The 21,404-nt window shown below is 26.3% G+C and overlaps 4 protein-coding genes across 4 annotated transcripts; 3 read left to right on the top strand and 1 right to left on the bottom strand.

The window, feature by feature from the left end:
* Window positions 1–886: 886 nt before the first annotated feature.
* Window positions 887–1,692, top strand: OCT59_003741 (uncharacterized protein; the record flags this gene model as incomplete). The annotated part of the gene is made up of 4 exons (XM_025320324.2): window positions 887–1,095; window positions 1,165–1,273; window positions 1,353–1,537; window positions 1,608–1,692. 4 exons carry the CDS (start codon window positions 887–889, stop codon window positions 1,690–1,692), a joined length of 588 nt encoding a protein of 195 aa, XP_025171592.1.
* A 2,619-nt stretch (window positions 1,693–4,311) lies between these two features.
* OCT59_003740 (uncharacterized protein) lies at window positions 4,312–4,968 on the top strand (the record flags this gene model as incomplete). The annotated part of the gene is made up of 1 exon (XM_066147845.1): window positions 4,312–4,968. One exon carries the CDS (start codon window positions 4,312–4,314, stop codon window positions 4,966–4,968), a length of 657 nt encoding a protein of 218 aa, XP_065996507.1.
* Window positions 4,969–12,423: 7,455 nt separating this feature from the next.
* Window positions 12,424–12,998, bottom strand: OCT59_003739 (uncharacterized protein; the record flags this gene model as incomplete). The annotated part of the gene is made up of 2 exons (XM_066147844.1): window positions 12,424–12,819; window positions 12,996–12,998. The coding sequence occupies 2 exons, from the start codon at window positions 12,996–12,998 to the stop codon at window positions 12,424–12,426; spliced, it is 399 nt and encodes a 132-aa protein (XP_065996506.1).
* Window positions 12,999–15,272: 2,274 nt separating this feature from the next.
* On the top strand, window positions 15,273–17,135 carry OCT59_003738 (uncharacterized protein). The gene has a single exon (XM_025332463.2). The coding sequence runs from the start codon at window positions 15,323–15,325 to the stop codon at window positions 16,991–16,993; it is 1,671 nt and encodes a 556-aa protein (XP_025171597.1). The 5' UTR covers window positions 15,273–15,322; the 3' UTR covers window positions 16,994–17,135.
* The last annotated feature ends 4,269 nt before the right edge of the window (window positions 17,136–21,404 follow it).

The raw sequence follows: 21,404 nt of genomic DNA, 5'->3' as shown, positions 1-21,404 counted from the left end.
TAGAAAGACGATCTAACCACCATTCGACTCGTCGTTATGAGACGATTCCAACGAGCTATGGTGCATCTTTCTACGATCATTGGACGCCGAGTTATTACGTGAAACGTAATATTTTTAGGTTTCGACAATTTTGACATGTCAAAATAGTTTTGACAATTTTGACATGCCAAAACTCCCTAATTTCGGCAGGCAACTTTAATTATAACGATAATGTAATGACGACGATAATGAAAATTTACCATTTGATTATTGTTTATTTTTTGGTTCAAAATAAAAAAAAAATGTATCTATATTTAAATAAGTAATACAAACAAATTGTTTATTTACATAATATTAAAATTTGTCATCCGGTTGTTGATCATTTTTGGCTAACAAAAAAATTATTCAGTTTTGACATGATTTGCTAAAAATTTTATCCCATAATTTTTAAGCAAGAAAGATCATTCTATATAAGTGCAATATCACCCTATGGGTGGGTGGGTGGCGCGTCACGTTATTGTCATGACTTGAAATGATTGACATGTCATGATAGGTTAACGTTAACTTAACGTTAACATAAGATTAGTTTTTGAGTGATTTCCATTTTAAGATGCTGATCCCCCATCTTTGGTATTGATTTGCTGATTATATAAATACATTTCAAATCAAGCTTTTCTATTTTAGTACGATCGGCAACCAACAAATCTTTTAGTGTTTTAATTAGGACAATGATTAATAAGTATATAAATGTACCTTTCTTCTGAGTAAAAAATAGTGACCTTCTCATCCTTTTCTTCCAAGAATTCGAGTGAAAAATAACTTTCGAATAAAAAAAAACTATCCTTCTTTTCCGAGTGAAAAAAAAATTAATCTAGCTATATCAGAATTACGCAAATAAATAATAATAATGAATAACGTTGAACTTCAGACTACCAAAAACGTCTTCATGGTATTAATCGCTTACCTTCATGATAAGCTCGTTAAAATAAGTGCAACACTTACCATTAAAAATAAACATCAAAATTTGATACTTACTGAACCTAAGATTTTTTCACCTGGAGAAGTAAAAAATCCACCAGACACAGTCATAAACCCAGGAGAAATTTCCGATTCAACGTAAGAATAATCTGTATGTTTTGTAATAAATAAAAGAGTTTATGTGACAATAAAATTTTTAATACACAGAGAATTCACCGCTGGTTCGGGTCAGGATTCAAGAGGAATAATATCATATAAGATAATAGGGCAAAGAGGATCAAACTCAAATCCTCTGTACCTTATAGTTACTTGGAAAGTAAGTAATTACTTAATATTCAGCTATCGAATGATGTACGTTTAAGAAATGTTTGATCATGCATTATTCACACTTGTAGGTAAAATTATCCGGGGAAAACTCAATAAATATCAATGTTCGTGAATATGAGGAATTTCCATCACTGGACAAAAGTTTACTTAAAGAATTGCACAGAGGTAGTACTGGTAGTACTTGTCCAAATAAAACCGTTAAGTATCATGATAATAGACATGATTTTATTGTCACTGGAATTATTGATAACAAGTATGCATTTTCAAGCTTAGAAATATTCCCAACCTTTATCATATAATAATAATAATTTCTCTCTTTTTAGGTCTAATGCCAAAATCAAAATTACTCTTAGTCAAAATTTTCAGAATACTGAAATAACTGAGCCTATTGAAGTGCCTGACACTTAGCTTCTATATTTTCCCACCTCTCCTTTGAAAAATCATTCTTTTAAAATATTATTTCGAAGAAAAAGGTGCACTCGGATTTTTATTGGAGGATTATTTCGTTGTTATTATCATCAATAATATCGTCATCCATTATTGTTATTATTATCATTATCATTATCATAATAATAATTATTATTATTATCATTATCATTATCATAATAATCATTATTATTATTATCATTATCATTATTATTATCATTATCATTATCATAATAATCATTATTATTATTATCATTATTATTATTATTGCTTCAATATTTTAATTTTCAACACATATGTATCTAAGTTATGTTTGAGAAATGAGAACATTAGCTACTATTAGCTGCTAATTCTTTATCGAACATGAGGCTGAAGCTGTTGTTTATTAAATTTTCTCCATTTCTAATTATAATTTAATAAATAAAATAAAAATAAGATTTATGTATTATTATTAATTTTTCATAATTTATGAATCAACTCTCGAAGTTTCTGTTTTCTCTATATTAATTCTTTGAAAAAACAAAATTCGCTCATGAACAAATCATAATCAGGGCCTTCAGTCATTTCATTTGATACTTTATATCAGTAAAAACTCGACATAAATTTATTACACAAACAATATATTTTAAGATTTATATTAATAATAAGTCGAATTTTTATTTGGCAATATACTCGAATTATGCGACTTTTGGTCGCAGCTTTTAACCTACGTAGCGAACGATCCTTAAACAACGTGATGATCACCTGATTATGTGCACGCGATTTTTTTTAAAAACAAAACTTTTTTTTAAATTCTCCTACGTTTATGAAAAATCAATACGATTTTACGGCAATATGACAATATCAAATTCGATTGTAAAAATTTTTTGTTCATTGATTAATAGATTAAGTGCTTCATAATTTTGAATTCGATAGCTTCCAGTACAGTTATGAATCGAATCAATTGAATTGACATCGTAATACGAAATCGACTTTGCAAACTTATTAAATTAGGTTATATAACGATGAAGTTTAAGACTTTAAATAGTTAATATAAAAAATTAACGCGAATTATAATTAATAGTTTTTGGATTAAGTTATATACACAATGCTGATAGCAAATGTGGATTCTGACAAAGAAGACCAAACCGAAGAAAAACTAGTTGTTGCCATGAACAGAAACATATAAGATGAGTAATGTGACTAAAATAGTTCATATTAGACCTTTCCACTAAAAGAAAAAAGATGAGTAAATCTCCACTAAATAATGTGATTATTCAAAAAGTCTTGAATTTTTTTTTAAAATTAATCTAAATCTTTTTTTTTTATCTCAAAATTACTAATAAATCAGTACACGGCTATTCAGCTAACTATTATAATATATATCATACCAAAAATAGTAAACTGACATATCAAAGAATAAGATGCATGCGTCAGTACATTGATATTTAGATAAACTCGTGAGGCAAAATACTTCTCTTCTCGTACAACCCTCCATATATTAAACATACTTAAAACTAACATAAAAACCGAGAAACCTGTGTTTAATCCTTGGTCAAAAATAAAATATGATTATATAGGTAAAAATAAGAAAGTTTATGTAAAAATTACTTATTTACGTATCGATTCAATTCTTTTAAAAAAAGTCATTTCTTTCTCCACGTTGCATAGGTAACGGATTTATAATGTAATATACTTAACAGAAGATGCACAGATAAGAAAGTATACTCAATTTTTTCTTAGTAACCAACCCATTTTTTATTTTATAGCAGCTTTTTTCCTAATTATAAATTGGTTATAAAGGTACTCACTCCTAGAGAGATAGTTATAGGTTAACTATATCTGGCCAAGACAAGTATTCGATAAATCAAAACCGATACTAATTTATTTATTTTAAATTATTATAATGGGAAAAGAGATAGTTATGAAAAATGCATACTATTGTTGAAAATTAAAGATTAAAATTAATTAATTCATTGCTTTGTTTAAGTTTTTTTTATAGCTTTGAGCGTAAATCGGAATTATACGGATACTGTACGTACTGTACGAGAGTCCAGTTTTATTGATGGTATAAGCAATTATTAATTTTATGAGAAGAAACAGATAAACATTGTATACCAAAGTATTTAATTAATGAATATTACAACGCTAAACAAAAAAAATTGATTACAAAAAATAGCAGATTATCAGTGTTACAAAAAAAAAAGGAATATGTTTGAAAGGATTTTTTAAAACATATAGAAATCATTGTTTAAACTTAAATGTTAAAAATTTCTTCAACGTGCTAATCTTAAGAATGTAATTATGGAAAAACTTTGCCCAATAATTCAAATCAAATAGTCTTAACTAAATAAATAATTTGATATATTTAATTTTTTATGTTTAAATGAAATAATGAATCAATTTAATAAAATGAACGAATCGATTTATGACTTATGTAATATTAATTACTATTTGTTGCTGACTTAGCCAAGTCTTTTAAAAAACTTGTTGTCACCTGATCACCACGTTGAGGTGCAGCAACATTGATCAGGGGGGAAGGGGAGAAAGGGAAAACGGAAGGGAAAGGGGAGAACGAGAGGGAATGGGGAAACGAGAAGGAATGGGGAGAACGGGGAAAGAATGAGAGGGAAAGGGGAAAACGAGAGGGAAAAGGGAGAACGAGAGGGAAAGGGGAAACGAGAGGGAAAGGGGAAAACAAGGGGGAAAGGGGAAACGAGAGGGAAAGGGGAAACTAAAGGGAAAGGGGAGAACGGAAGGGAAAGGGGAAAACGAGAGGGAAAGGGAAAAACGGGATACGAGAGGGAAAGGGGAGAACGAGAAGGAAAAGGAAACGAGAGGGAAGGAAAGGGGATACGAGAGGGAAAGGGGAGAACGGAAGGGAAAGGTAACCGGAAGGGAAAGGGGAGAACGAGAGGGAAAGGGGAAACGAAAGGGAAAGGGGAGAACGAGAAGGAAAAGGAAAACGAGAGGCAAGGAAAGGGGATACGAGAGAGAAAGGGGAGAACGGAAGGGAAAGGTAACCGGAAGGGAAAGGGAGAACGAGAGGGAAAGGGGAAACGAAAGGGAAAGGGGGAGAACGAGAAGGAAAAGGAAAACGAGAGGGAAGGAAAGGGGATACGAGAGGGAAAGGGAGAACTAAGGGAAAGGGGAGAACGAAAGGGAAAGGGAAACGAAAGGGAAAGGGAAACTGAAAAGAAATACACAAACATACACACCACCCACACACCCACACACAAACCCATACACAAACCTACGCACAACAACCCACATACCTAAAGGGAGACGTGAAGAAAAGGAGCCTAAGAATAAAAAGAAGACCTAAGCAAAGAGAAAACAGACCGATAAAGAAGACCTAAAAAAAGAAGACAAAGAAAAAACAAAGAAGAAAACTGACATATTTATATTATTTAAATTATTATTTGCATATTTGCATGAGTAATCACGTAAGTAACTTTTATTCATATGACCGATATGACTCATATGAGTAATTATCAGTTATATATAATAGTCTAATGCGGCGCTATTATCCAATAATATATAATTATATTGTATATTACACTAGGAAATGGGAAACCGTTATTAAGTCCGAAGTATTCAAGAATTTATTGTTCCTTTTCAGTATTTGATGTGCTCTCGTAGATAAACGAAACGTAATAACAATTTATGAGTGAAGAACAACATATATAAAATTATGTCTCCACAAGCCTCTACCATCATGGAAACAGCATTTCTTTCCTTGCCTTATTGATTGATTCGTTCTATAAAAATAGAATTAACCACTTACATCGTCACGACGTCACGTGCCGGACGGACAGACGGACATTATAATCAAAAAGGAAAATTCAGGGGTGAATAAAGGAATATTACATGGGTTAACTATCAATAAGAAAGAATTAAGTAATATTTTAACGAAAATAACGATCCTGTGTAATAGAGTTATCAGGTAGAAACGCTTCCTGAATATCGGTTAAATGCTTAGATTTACGAGTATAACAATTTTTTCAATAAATTTGTTATATAAATACGTGCACTAACTTTTCTGTTATTTCAATTTACTTAAGAACTTTTTTTCTTGTAACGTTAAATTGATTGTGTAATTTGACAATATTTGTTTAAGAATACACTAAATACATTCAATGGATTCCTGAAAAACTTTGTAATTATCTATTTCAATTTTCAAACTCTGTTGGTATACGATACAACTAAACCATGTGCCACTGCCATGACATAATAAATCACAGCCACTACCACTATAGTTTATCCTTGCGGTTTTTGTATTCTCCTTATCTTCAAAAGAATATATAAAACTATCAACTGTGGACCCATTACGATCCCATTGAAGTGGATTATATCCTCCAACTATTTGATCTGGATCGCTAATTTTAGCAAGAACTATAGTAGCTCACATTTATCATGAAATGCTTCAGGTGTATAACTATCTCTACTAGCACGATAAAGTAAATTAAACTTATAAGGAATGTTTCTTAAATTATAATGCGAATTTTTATTCTTATCAACCCAATTAGCAAAAATAGCGAACTGTTTACGTTCAATTATGGTTGAATCATAAATACATTCTGATTTTAACCTTTTAGGATCGAATATTAACATTTAATTCCCTATTTGGTGCTATATGAAATTTCGGTAGTAATTCCTTTAAAGGATATATTTTATCAAGGAAATTGTTTGATGAAATATGATAAAATCTTATTAATAGAGTAAATCATGAAGAGTTTTCTCAATAATTGTAATATCATCCTTGCTCCAATTTGTGGCGTCTTGTGAAATAGAAGGATTTTGTGCAATAATACCCTATTTTAATAGACTATCCCAAATAAAAATTTCGACCAATTCCAAATCATCCATTTTTAAAAGTAATTTTAATAAAGGTTCTTTTAAACTGGTAAATTTATCAGAATCAAATAATAGTATAGGATTTTCACAAATTGTCTTCACTATAAATCTGTGAATGATTTATGTTGACAAACTGTTTCAAGAATTTCAATAATATTTTGTTGCAAAAATTCATATCGATGTTCAATCAAGTATTCTTGAACGCAAGGAATTAATTTATGGAAGTTAGGTTCATCTATTGCTATCAAAAGCTCCATGACGACTTATTTTAACGAAGTCTTGGAATCATAGTATGGGGGGCTTATTATGACGAAATACGAAATATATTAGGTTGCAGTGACGTCAGATTTTTTAATGATAAAATCATTTCTTTCACATCGTTATTATAAGTCACTGATCTGTTGAGTATATTTTATTATTAATTATGATGGTATATACCTTACGGTAGTCTTACGGTACGACTTTTTTTTAAAAAAAAATACGGTTGTTCCCTCTTTAACGGCTTTAAAACAAAAAAAAAATTGCTTTGGAAGTCTCTTGTGAAAATTCAAGATGCTATCATATGCTAATATGTCTTTGTAAGAATTAGGCATCTGTTCGCGTTAGTAGCGAAAGCTATGTACTGTACCTTGCTTGACTAGTAGATAGTTAAGAAACTGGTTATCGTTATCGTTATCGGTTTTATAGTTATTGTTATTGTCTTTGTCGTTATGGTTATGGTTATGGTTATCGTTATCGTCTTGTCTTCTTTTTATTGACTTTCATATAAATAATACTAATATTAAAATTATTTTTTTTTTTCACAAAAGAAACCTCTTGCGGTAGTTGCGGAAAAGATCAAAAGTATTCATTCTTTTAAAGTAAAAAATGCCAAAAACTCGTGAGCTTACTCCTTTTGAACGCGACGAAATTATTGGACTTCATAAGAGCTCACATACCGTTACAGATAGGAATAGTGTTTCGGGCGAAACCGAAACTAAATTTTTGGCGAAACTCCTATGATAAATTTTTTTTTAAAAAAAAATAACATAATTTGCATATCATATAAATACAAAATTATTATTTTTAATCTATTTTGGTTTTTCAAAATAAATTTTCCATCTTTTTTATTGGTCCATTCATTAGAGAACGCCGTACAAAAAATACGTGTGCTTGTACTGTACATAAAATATTCGAATGAGCATGAAATTTTTTATATTTTTTATATTTTTTATATTTTCATTTTCACCAACGTAGATACTAGTAATGACATCATATCCCTTTTCAGTTGTATTAGAAAGATATAACGAAAATTTTAAGCAAAAACTGTTTAAAGAATTAGTTTATGAATAATCTATATAACTAAAAAAATTCGTATAAATAATTGCGCCCAATCTATTCCGTATCTATTATAGATAAGATATCATGATCATATGTAGATTTTTGTGGCTCGGTTAATTAAATTTTACCAGAAAGAAAATTATTGTAAATGTGATCAATATTCTCTGAAACACTTAAAGTTAATTATGTGTATGTGATATAATTATGTATGTATTGAATGTATATGTATTGTTGGTCACTCAATCTCAAATACAGATTTAACTGAAGATTTTCACTAACGAAGCCATTTCCCGGATGATGCGATCAGCCGCAGCAGATCGTATTTCTTTGAATTTTTTTTTATTTTTTCGGAACCGAAAAAAATTTATTTTTTTCTTTTATTCAATACCGAAAAATTGTTTTTTTAATTATTTTTTATTTCCGAAAAATAAACTTTTTTAATCGTTTTTTTTTTTTGGTTCAAGTCGAATCGAAAAAAAATTTTTTTTTAATCAAATTGTTTTGTTTTTAATACCGAAAGTAATTTTATATATGTATATATATTTAATCATCTTTTATTTTTTCTTGTTTAGAAAGTAGAGAATTTAATTAATAAAATACGGGGGAAGTATAAAAATCTTTACATGAACTACGTAAATAAATTTGAGCTACCATTTTTTATATAGCGTATTAGAGGCAATGAAAAATTCAGACAATTATTTATTGAATTAATATCCGGATGATTTGATTTTTGACCGCCGTTATAATTAAGTCTCGATTTTAAATTAAAATCTACAAAACTAAAAAGTTTATCCAAATGAAATTTTGGCTAATTTCTTCGAATTATTTCTGTCAATGTGGGATTAAAATTGACACTAGAATAACTGGAATGATATTTTTATAAAGAAATATATATACTTACTTTTTTAATTACCAGTATTGAGTATTAAGTATATTACAAAATGTAACGTTGTTTTGAAATTGCAAAAGATCTTTTATTAGTTGGTTGATTCATGATAGCAAAGATAAAAAATTGATTTTGATTTATATTTAAGTCAGACTAATTTAGGTGGAAAATGTAAATTAATGTTCAATTATGACAGGATCTTTCATTTGTGTTGCAAGTATAAAAATTTCTTTAATCTTTATAGTTAGTTACATATTTTTATATTAATCGTAGAATAATAGTTAAGGGAGTTAAATTTAGTTAAAATAATCTCTGTTGAATATAAATTAGTATAAAAAAAAAGTCAAGAGAATAAAAAATAGTGCGTAAGATATTTTTATTATACGCTAGATTCTAATATAATAATTTACTATGTAGTAAAACTAAAAATTCTGTTAAATCCAATAACTTTCAGATTAAAGTAACTTTAAATAATGACTATAAGATACTATTTACTTAAACTTTACTTAAAATATAGTATCTTATAGTCATTATTTAAATTTATTCAGATAAAAGACTTAGACATTAATTGAATATCAAAAATCTTTTACTTATGAGAAGAATATTTCACGAAAAAAATGCGATAATTAGGAGGTAGTTATTAAATCTACAGGTTAAGAATGAAAAGTGATTAAAGTGATTCATGAAAGTCTCCTAAAATTTATGAGTGTTTAGTGTAATATCTATTCAATAAATAAACACTTGCTATCTTTTAGTTTTAATAATATATTAAATAAAATTAGGCCAATTTGATGATAAAGTACAAGCAAAAAAAAAGCTATTTAATCTCTGAATAACTCAATATATTTAAAAGAGTTCCGTCTAAATGAATATGAATTTATTTATTTTTTAATGACTTGAAAAACTTCGTAATCATCTACCTTGAAATATCCTGTTGGAATACCATCAATTTTAGGATAAGAATTTGTTGAACATCTGTACCAATTATTACCATCTAGATATGCTATTAAGTCGCCTCCACCAAATGCCGGTCCATATACAGCTAAATTTCTTATAGAATAATTATCACCGTTACTGTAACTAACTTTTGCACTTTTTGTATCTTTCCCATCAGTAAATAAGTATATATAACTATCGTTCGTAGAACTATTTTGATTACTTGAATTCCAAAAAAGTGGATTATACCCTCCAACTATTTTTTCTGAATTTGAGATTTTTACTATGACTATGGTGGGTCCCTTGTTATCACATTTAGCATGAAATGCTGCGGGTGCATTGCCATCTCTACTAGCACGATAAAGTAAATTGAATTTATAAGGAATATTTCTTACATTATAATGTAAATTTTCTTTCTTATCAATCCAACTAGAAAAAACAGCAAAATGTTGACATTTAACTATAATTGAATCATAAATGGTTGAATCATGAATGAACTTTGGTTTTCTAGGAGGTTGAATTTCGTCAATATTTGGTTTCCTATTTGGTGCAATATTAAATTTCACCAATTCATCAAATAAATCTTTTGGTAGTAATTCTTTTAAAGGATATATTTTATCAAAAAAATCATCAGATGAAATATGATAAAATCTTATTAATGGAATAAATCCATGAAGAGACCTTTCAATAATTGTAATATCCTCATTACTCCATTTTGTGATGTCTTGTGAAATAGAAGGATTTTTTGCAATACCCCATTTTAATAGATTATTCCAAATTTCAATTTCGTCTAAAACCAAATCATCTCGCTTTAAAATCAATTTCAATAAAGGCGCTTTTAAATTGATAAAATTATCAGAATTAAATAACATTTCAGGTTCCGCACAAATCTTCTCAAGACAATAATTCCATAAATCTGTGAATGATTCATGTTGATAAACTGCTTCAAGAATTTCAATAGGATTTTGTTGCAAAAATTTATCTTGATTATTAATCAAGTATTCTTGAACATGAGAGATTAATGAATGGAAGTTAAGTTCATCTAATGCCATCAAAAGCTCTAATATTTCGGGGCCCAACAATTTTGTTAAATCAATTTTTCCACAATAAATAAATCTAGATAATTAAAAAATATATGTAAATTATATAACATTAAACATTGAATTTTCATAATTTTACGTTACCTTAAAATAATTTTAAATATTTGAGGAGAAATGTTTGGTTTTTCAAAAATAAAATTTCCATCTTTTTTATTGGCCCATACTCTGGAAAATGCTGTGCAAAAATATTTAGACCTTATGCATAAAATACTTGAATGTGCACGTAATTCTTTTACATTTTCATTTTCACCAGCGTAGATAATAACATCATATCCATCGTTAGTTTCAAGCACTTTTTCCAAGTCGCCAATAACTTCCTGAGAGTAATCGAGAGACATTTTTTTTTTGTTAGAGAATTCGAAAAATTTAATTTTCAAAAGCCAAGAAATTTTGTACGACCTTTTATCAGCATCTAAACTTTATTTTATTGAATAAACTCCATGTAATGTACGTAATACGTTACATTGTAATGTATTACGTACTTAAATGATATCTATCACATGATATTCAACCAATGAAATGTTATATTATATTACGCATTTAAAAAATTTTTACAAGTTATGTAAGTTATGTACAAGATAAATATATATCGAGTCTGGATAAAGATTCGAACTTGTTCCTTAATTTTTCTTTTTCTAGTTTGATTGGCTAAATTTTTCGGTGAAAACAATTGGTACGTGCCATTCTATTATAGTTCATCATAAATATGTACTATAGGAAGTTAATATTATTATGTTATGAATGAAAATTTCACTAACGCTAAAATGGAAAGAGGGGCGAAAAGCGGAAATTGTAAAAAAGCCACTTGCGCTAAAAAAGAAATTTTAATAAAAGAGATTACTAACTAAAAAAGGAAAGAAAGATATTAGATTTGAAAATGATTTGATCTACAATTGACTTCAATATTAATGTAATTCAAAAAAAAAAAACAAATCGTGGAAAAATAAATTATAGGGCGGATCCCATTATATCCCTTAATTCCTTATGACCTTATGACCTTATGACCTTATGAAAAAATCAGTGTGCGATCGAACTCTAACAGGTTCTCGAATTTGATCAGCTGATCATCGCAAAAAAATTTTTTTCGTTCCTTAAAAAAAAAGGATGAAAGGAAATGCGTCGTAAGTCGTAAGTTTAGTAATCGGGAGCTCCGTAATTTCGGTTCCGATAATTTCCAGTACGAACTGATTGAATCAGTTGATCGTCGTAAAAAATTTTTTCGTTCCTTAAAAAAAAGGATGAATGGAAATGCGTCGTAAGTCGTAAGTTCAGTAATTGGGCGTTCCGTAATTTCGGTTCCATCAGTTATGAATCGAATCAATCGAACTAATATCACAAACCCACAAACCTGGATTCATCCCTAATTAATAGTCGAACGCTCAAAGTTAAGCTTTATGTATTCTAATATTTGTTTTTATTATAAAAATTTATCTACAAACTTTTTTAAATTATGTTGTACAATTATTAAGAAATTAATAAAAAATTGTAAAATAAAAAATAAAAAAAAAACTTAATATAAAATTTTGTTTATACTATATTAAAAATCTATAAAAAAAAATATTAATTCTATGAAATTATTAATTATTTAAAAATTTAAAATTAAAAATTATGTGTATTATTATATAATTTAAATTATTATTGTTGTTTTCTTTTTTCATTAAATAAAGTTTTAAATAATTTAAAACTTCTTCTTTTAACGAGTTTATCTTCATTATTTTTAATTTTATCTGGTTTAGTCTTTCCTACTATATTATTATTATTTTTCAAATTTAAATTTAAATCTTGATTAATTTTTTGAACTTGAATATTTTCGTCCTTCCTTTTTAATATAACTTGAAATACTTCATAATCATTTACATTAATTATTCCTTTTCGCATACCATCAATTTTAGGATACGAACATGAACCATTACTTCTCCAAGTACCATTACTATCACAATATAAATCATTACCACCACCAAATGTTGGTCCATTTAACGCAATATTTCTTATAGAAAATTGATCACCATTACTATAACTCAATTTTGCGTTCTTTCTATCAGAGTATAAAAATATAAAACTATCAACTGTGGAACTATTTTGATCACTTGAATCCCATTGAAGTGAATTATAACCTCCAATTATTTGATCAGAATCGCTAATTTTAGCAACAACTATAGTTGCACCTTTATTATCACATTTAGAATGGAACGCTTCAGGTGTATAACCATCTCTACTAGCACGATAAAGTAAATTAAAATTATAAGGATTATTCTTTATATTATAAAGTAAAGAATCTTTCTTATCAATCCAATTAGCAAAATTAGCAAAATGATGATTTTCGATCAATATTGAGTCATAAATACATTTTAATTGTCTAGGACGTTGAATATCATTAACATCTGATTTCCTACTTGATGCGATATGAAATTTTAATAAACCATCAAGTAAATCTTCTGGTAATAAATCTTTTAAAGGATATACTTTATCAAGAAAATCTTCTGACGAAATATGATAAAATCTTATTAATGGAATAAAATTATGAAGAGTTTTCTTCATAATTGTAATATCATCCTTTTTCAACTTTGTGATATCATCATCTTTTGAAATAGAAGGATTTTGTGCGACACCCCATTTTAATAAACCATCCCAAATAATAATTTCCTCTAAATATAAATCATCCCGTTTTAATAATAATTCTAATAAAGATGATTTTAAATTAATGAATTTTTCGGAATTAAATAAAATTCTTGGATCCTCACAAATTTTTTCAAGACAATGGTTCCACAACTGTTCGAATGATTCATGCTGATAAACTGTTTCGAGAATTTCTATAGGATTCTGTTGTAAAAATTCATCATGATGTTTAATTAAATATTCTTGAATACAAGATATTAATGATTGAATACCAAGCTCGTCCACTATAGCCAAAAGTTTTAAAATCTCGGGACATTGTAATTTTATAAAGTCAATTTTCCCACAATAAATAAATCTAATTAATTAAAATATAAGTAAAAGTTAGATAATAATTACGTTAATTACGTTAATTACGTTAATAAACGACAAACGACAAATGAAAAACGAATTTTTTTTTTTTTTACCTTAAAATAATCTTAAATAATTCGGGTGAAACATTAGGTTTCTTAAAAATAAACTTTCCATTCTTTTTTTCAGCCCATTCATTAGAAAACGCCGTACAAAAATATTGTGACCTAGTGGATAAAATATTTGAATGAGCATGTAATTCTTCTGTATTTTTATTTTCTCCAGCGAATATAATAACATCATATCCAATTTCTGTTGTGAACAATTTTTCTAAATCAATAATAACTTCCTGATAATATTCGTAGGACATATTTATTTTTATTTATTTATTTATTTATTTTTTTACTTTTTTTTTTTTTTTCTTTTATAAAGTTTAAGTTTTTAAAAAGAAAATTAATTAATATTATAATGAATAAATATTCGGAAATTCAAGGGGGATATATTATATACTAAGTTTGATTTTTTGTGCGACAAATTTTATTTCGATCTACAAAATGCAGCCGTAGCTAACAACTTTAGAAAAATTTAGAAAAATAATATGCATTTTGCTGATCGACGGATAATAAGTAGTTTTGGAAATAATTTAGCCAAATTCTTAGAAAATTCCCTTTGATAAAATTAAATTAAATTATTTATGCAATGCGCAAATTACCGACATGAATGTTAAACAATTATAATAAATTAGATAAAGTACAATATAAAAATTGAATAATATCTTAATTTAAATGATCTCTAATTTAAATAAAATAATAATTATAAATTATAATCAAATAATTTTTATAGTATAATGATAATGAAAAGAATAAGGTAAAAATTGTGAAAGTATGAAAGTACAAATAATTAATTTTAAAAAAATTTTCATGTGACGCTCATGAATTTGTGACGATTATTTCCTAAAAAAAAAATTATTAATTTTTGAATAAAGTAAATTGTTTGTTGTATACTTGTATTAATTGTAAATAAAAGGCTTATTTTTGCTTATTTTTTATTTTCCGCATTCCGCAACGTGAGACCTTAAAAGCTTCATATTTAATTATTGTTGCGCCTCAGGCGCAAATTCCGCGTTTCACAGTGTTACGATTCTGTCATGAGTGACAAATAACATGCATGACGATCGACAAATATATTCATGTCATATTAGGCAAGGCTTAGACAGTCAATATTACATGTCACACCTATTCGTGGCTATGCATGATTGGTGTTCATTCATAATGTAAATAATATGAATAATATGTAATAATATGTAAATAATATATTGTTTTTTTTCGCGCAGACATTATCGATTTATTGTATCCCAAAAAGGTAATTTAAAAAGATTAAGTATCATTCTTTTATAATTTCATAATAAATTCACTTTACTGAAAATTGATCTACCAATTTTAGATCTAGCTGCGGTTCATGCATCAGTGCAGCAATTTGTCAGCGTAAATAAATACTCGCGTAACAAATATTGGGTCGTTAGATTAAACGCCTCACCCTTTTGTCTTTTCCCATCGCTTCGCTTTACATTATGGCATGTTCAAAAGTATTTTCAGGGGATTTACCTGAATTATTAAATGGAATCATTCAATTTTTTAAAAATGACTATAAAACTTTAAGATCATGTATTTTAGTTAATAGATTATTGTGTCGTTTAACAATTCCATTATTGTGGGAAAATCCATTTTCAGTTATAGATAATTTTGATCTTGGTAGAAAAAAATATCAATTTATTGAAATTTATTTACATGAATTAAATGATGATGATAAAATAAAATTAAAAGAATATGGAATTAATTGTGATTTATTTCCTTCAAATACATTATTTAATTATCCTAGTTTTATTAAATATTTTTCTACTGAAGTATCAAGTATCTCTATTGATGAATGGATTGAAAATAATAAAACTTTACCAATTATAGAAAACCTTACCTTACAAATTGAATCATCACGTGAACTTATAGGATTTATATTCTTGAAATTAATTAAAATATTTATTAAAAATGAAGTTAAATTACATACTTTTAACCTTGAAATTTCAAATACTTTAAATTTTATAGGAATTAAAAATTTTAATAATACTTTTGAAATAATTTTAAAAAATCCAAATTTCATTTATAATATCAAAATTTTAAAATTTCATTTAAATATAATTATTTCAAATTTAACATGTTTTAAATGTTTTTATATTAATTGTGATTTAATTTCATCATTTTATATATTCAATCCTTTAAATCAAAATATTTCTTCATATGATAAAAATTTTTCACAAATTATTAATTCTCAACATAATCTTAAAAAAATTTTATTTCAAGATGAATATTTTTTAAATAATTTAAAAAATTCAAATTGTTCAAATACTTTAAAAGTTATTATACTTTATGAAATAGATTTTAAAAATATTGTTATATTTAAGGAAGTATTTGAAAATTTAAATGTTTTGGAATCTATTCATTTTCTTTATTGTTCATCTTTAAATTCTGGTATTATACAACAAATTATTAATTTAACAAAACCATTTAAATTAAAATCTTTATTTTTAAATGAACAACCTGATATATTAGAAATTGTATTATTACAATCTTTATTAAGAAAAACTGGTGATTATATAGAAAATATTGGTTTTAAACATTTAATAAGTAACAAATTAAGACAACAATTCTTTGAATTAACAAAAAATTATTGTAAAAATATTAAATTTTTTGATTTACTTGGTTTTGATAATCAAAATATTTATTTGGCATTTGATTCAATTAAAAATATTAGACATAATCTTAATTATCTTACTATTAATTTATATAAATTTTATCAATTTGATTGGGAATTTACTCTTAGTTCTGTTATATTATTTAATTTAGGACAAATTCTTCCTTATAAATTAGAATATTTAAGTTTATCTCTTGATGATATTAATATTTTTGATTTGGAAGTATTTTTTAAAAAATCTGAAAATACTTTTATTAACAAATTACTCATATATAATAGATTACATTTAGATAGTGATGATATTTTACCTTGTATAAAGAATTATATTATGAAAGAGAAAAAAGTAAGATATTTTGCTATGAAAAGTCTTTACCCTGATGGAAAATCAAAAGATTTATTTTCTTTAAAAGATGAAGTGAAGGAATTTGAATTTTATAATATTATTATTCAAAATTATGATAGTTTAAATATTCGAGCTCGTAATTTTATAATGTAAAAGGTATTAATTTAGTCATATATTTGTTTTTTACTAAATTTTTATATATATAAGTTATTATTATTATTTTTTTTTTATCAATTTAGTAGCAAATTATATAACATGTTATCTTATATTATAAATAAATATTTTTTAAAATCAAAAATTATTAATGATAATGTATTACCAGGACGTATTAAACCGGGTATATGAGATTTTTAATATTCAAGTCCGGTGACTCGCTTTAATTTTCAAAGCAATAAATTTATAATTTCAAAAATGGGACAAATATAAATATCTTAATTCAAATTATCTAAAATTTTTTGTGATTTACTGAGTTTGCAAAATTTTTTGTGAATCAATTAACTAAATTTCTAAATTCAACCTTTTACTAATTTTGCAAATGAAAAGATTTTTCTTGATTTCAAATCGAAATGTAACGATGAAATGTAACGATGACTCACCAACAAATTTTTAAAATTTATTATGTAAATATGACGACATCCAGATTTATCAGCAGATATATCATGATCTGATCTCATAAATCATAATACAATATGATTGGCAAAAGACGCAGCGACCGCAGCGTGACCCAGTCATTTAAATCATTCTATTCTCAATTCCAACTTGCAATCTTTACTTTTTCTCACGCTCCAACATTTTATTTTTTGACTCCAACATTTATTTTTTGATAGAAATAATAAAGCATTAGTTAAAATCATGTCGTCTGGATTTGATCTCGATGAATTTCTTAAAATGCAACATCTTAAAACTCAAATGGATTATAATGTTATTGTTCAAGTTGGAAAAGAACATGATTTTGAGGAATTTCATATGAACTCTGTTTTCTTAATTTCAACATCCGAATATTTTAATAAAATATTTTCTTCTGGAAATATGGTGAAGAAAAATGGAAAATATACTATTAAGATAGAAAATATTAATCCCTATACTTTTAATTCTATGTTTATGTAAGTTAATTTTCAATCTTTTTGTATGAAATTACAAAAAAAAAATTAAATTTGTTATTAATCTTAATTCTAGGTATATTTATACTGGTCAAGTTAATCTCAATAATAAAACCGGAACTGAGCTTTTGGACATTGTGATCGCCTCTGACGAATTGAAGTTGAAACCATTGACTAAAACTACTGAAGATTTTATGATTGAAAATCATCAAGGATTCTTACGAATGGATCCAGTTAGAATCCTTATTGAAATTATTAATTGTAATGAATCACTTGTTAATTTACAAGAGAATTGCTTAAAAATAATCTGTTCTGATCCTAAAATTTTGTTCAACTCAAATAAGTTTATCTATTTACCTGCTACTTTGTTAGAAATTGTTTTAAAACGAGATGATTTGAATTTAGCCGAAATTGAAATTTGAGAAGGTTTAATCAAATGGGGATTAGCTCAAGAGAAAACACCTGATCAAGATGTTACTAAATGGAATCAAGATGATTTTAACCATTTTCAAGGAATTCTTTATAAATTAATTCCTTTAATTAGATATTATGAAATATCATCTGATGATTATTTTAACAAGGTTAAACCTTATGAAAAAGTTTTACCAAAGGAATTAGTAGATGATATTTTAAAGTTTCATACGGTTTCTGGATATACACCAACTCTCAAAGTTTTACCGAGACGTCCCAATTCGCAAAATTAGGCTATAGTAATGATCAATATTCTATGAGTTGTTTACACACAACATGGACCAGTGTTTAGCAGTTATTTTTTCATGTCAGAGATGGTACTTTATGGAATATTAGTAACGATAATTATTCTAATATTCAAATAATGTGAATGCAGATAATTATGAAGTTTTTCAAGTTATGTAGAAGTAAATAAAAAGTTAATAAAATTATTTTATGATTTGATGATTTAATTAAAATTTTAAAATTTTAATTTTATTGTTTATCTTTAATCATACAATTTCTTGAATTATTAAAATAGCCAATAATTATTTCTTTATTTCTTAAATGCTATAAAACCTTTATTAATGTTAAAACTTAAACAAGTTGTTCATATATTAACCAAAATCTAATGCAAAAAATACAATGAATGTAATAAAAGTTAATAAAAAATTATTAAGGTTATTATGTATAATGATTTAGGTCTGTAAATAAAATATTTGTACGATTTATTTCATGGAGGGTTGTGAATAATAGGACTTTTCCCGAAGGGAAAAAACCCCTAATGTTTCCCTTCTCATGAAATAAATGGGTAATCCCCTGGAGCGTGTCACTCATTAATTATTAACTATTTTAAGAAACAATTTTAAACTACTATATGAGGCCGGGAAATAATAAACGAAGATTCCAATTTTTTTAAAAATTAGTATTAAGGATGAGTAACACTTAGTGCGACAGTAAATAATTAGTACGTGTTAACCAATTAGCCAGGAAATTTCTTTCTTTCAATAATATTATGTCAGCCGTAGCATAATGAAATAATATTTGATTACAAACATTATACTTCTGAGAAAATGGAATTTTAAGAGATACTGTATGTTCATCAGTATTAAAGCCAACACCAAAAGATAAGAGCAAGTTCTTGAAGTAACTGTTATGTTGATATAAACATAAGATTGTTTCAAACCATTAAATTCTCATAAAAAAAAGAAAATACTCATAAATCAAAATAAAAAAAACTTATTGATCCTAAGTTTTCATTTAATGTTATAAAATTTTGAAAACTTTTAGTTAGAAATTTTCTTATAATATACCTTCTTATTATAAAAAATAATTGACTATAAATCAGATAAGTAGTTAAGTATGACAAAATTAAATTTAACTTAATATTCTGAATGTAATAAAAGTGATTTAAGTAAAATAAAAATAAATAGTTTCTAACCTAATTCGTAATATTATCATATTTTTTTTTCTTTAAAGGTAATACAAAATTTAATCCGCTCATGTATATATAACAAAATTGCCACAACAGATAGGTTTTATTTGATCCGGTCGATTACTTCGACCCATAATATAATAATAACTTATATTTTCACTTTCATTTAAAAATTGAATTCTGGACATTATTTAAATAAGAAAATATGTAATTTTCATTTTTTGTTGAACAAAAATGAATTCCGGACTTTTTTCTAGTAAAATAACTGTATTTTTGTTTTTATTAAAAAAAAAGAGAGATTAAAAAAAAGCGATTTTTAAATTTTTTTTACTTGAAAATTGGTTTTATTAAGAGTTTTTCGTTTGAAAAAACTTTTTTTTGATAAAAACGTATAACATCGTTCTATACTATATAAAGGAAATTTTACCATAAAAAGAAATTTTAAAAGAGGAAATTTCGAAAATCAAAATTTTTGATTTTACAGCGAAATATATTTAAAAAATAACCTAGTAATAATTACGTAAAAATAAACTATTTTTGATTATGACGCAATGATTACGTATAAATAGACTATTTTTACATTAAATTCTTTTTAATTCTTTTTTCCCATACTTCGTTCTTTACGAGAAGAATAGTTAAGGAAGGTATGATTTGATTAATTGCGCCTACTTGCATTTACAAAAAAAGCTTTCTTATGCCTTCCCTTGCACTCAGTATTTGCTTGTTTCTATTTAAAATTCTCATCAAATGTAAAAACAGAACGTGTTGCTTAGGAAATTTCTTTCTTTCAATAATAATACTTATGTCAGTCGTTTATAGCGTAATAAACTTAATAAAATAATACTTACTTTATTACAATTTACAAACATCATTTTTTAGTTTAAAATTAGCCATTTGAACAAAATGGATTTTAGTCAAATTGAGACAATGGTGGTATGCTTTTGCTTGAAGGAAAGCTTACTGTATTGAAAATCTACATCGATAATACTTTCAGTTGAAGGAAATTTAAAAGCTATATTCGTTATTAAAGCCAAATACCAAAGGACATGACTAAAAATAACTGTAATTCGTTTTTATAAACATCAGAGTAATTCAACTAATAAGCATATTAAAATAAAAAAACTTATTGACGCTATTTTAGTAAGTTTTCATCATAAAATTATGCTATCAGATACCTCAATACCTTTCTATAATGGTAATTAAAATTGAAATTTTTTAAATCGTATCAAATGAAAACAGATAAGTCAGGTGTCCCGTTTTAATCGATTTTCCAAACAGAAAAATATGAAATCTTCAAAACTTTTTCGTGAAGATCGTTATCTAAATTTCTTCAATTTTTTCTTGCTGATCATTTCGACCAAAACTAAATTAATTTGACTAAAATTAGTTAAAACCTTGTCGGCTGAAATTATTTGAACTTGTTAATCATTCTATTTCCATTTATAGACTATGATTTACATAAAATAGCGCCCACTTGCATTTAAAAAAACTTTGCTTGTGCTTTCCCTTACGCTCAGCACCTCGCATTCTTGACAAAAAAAATAAAATAAAATACTAGTCGAATCATGTCGAATAAATT

The sequence above is a fragment of the Rhizophagus irregularis genome, chromosome 12, assembly GCF_026210795.1.
Source record: "Rhizophagus irregularis chromosome 12, complete sequence".
NCBI classification, from domain to species: domain Eukaryota; kingdom Fungi; phylum Glomeromycota; class Glomeromycetes; order Glomerales; family Glomeraceae; genus Rhizophagus; species Rhizophagus irregularis.
The sequence above is the reverse complement of the archived record's forward strand: the minus strand, read 5'-3'. Positions and strand labels throughout refer to the sequence as shown.

Bases quoted from the DNA above. Each gene is read 5' to 3' on its own strand.
- OCT59_003738 (XM_025332463.2), top strand. From the start codon at position 15,323: ATGGCATGTTCAAAAGTATTTTCAGGGGATTTACCTGAATTATTAAAT.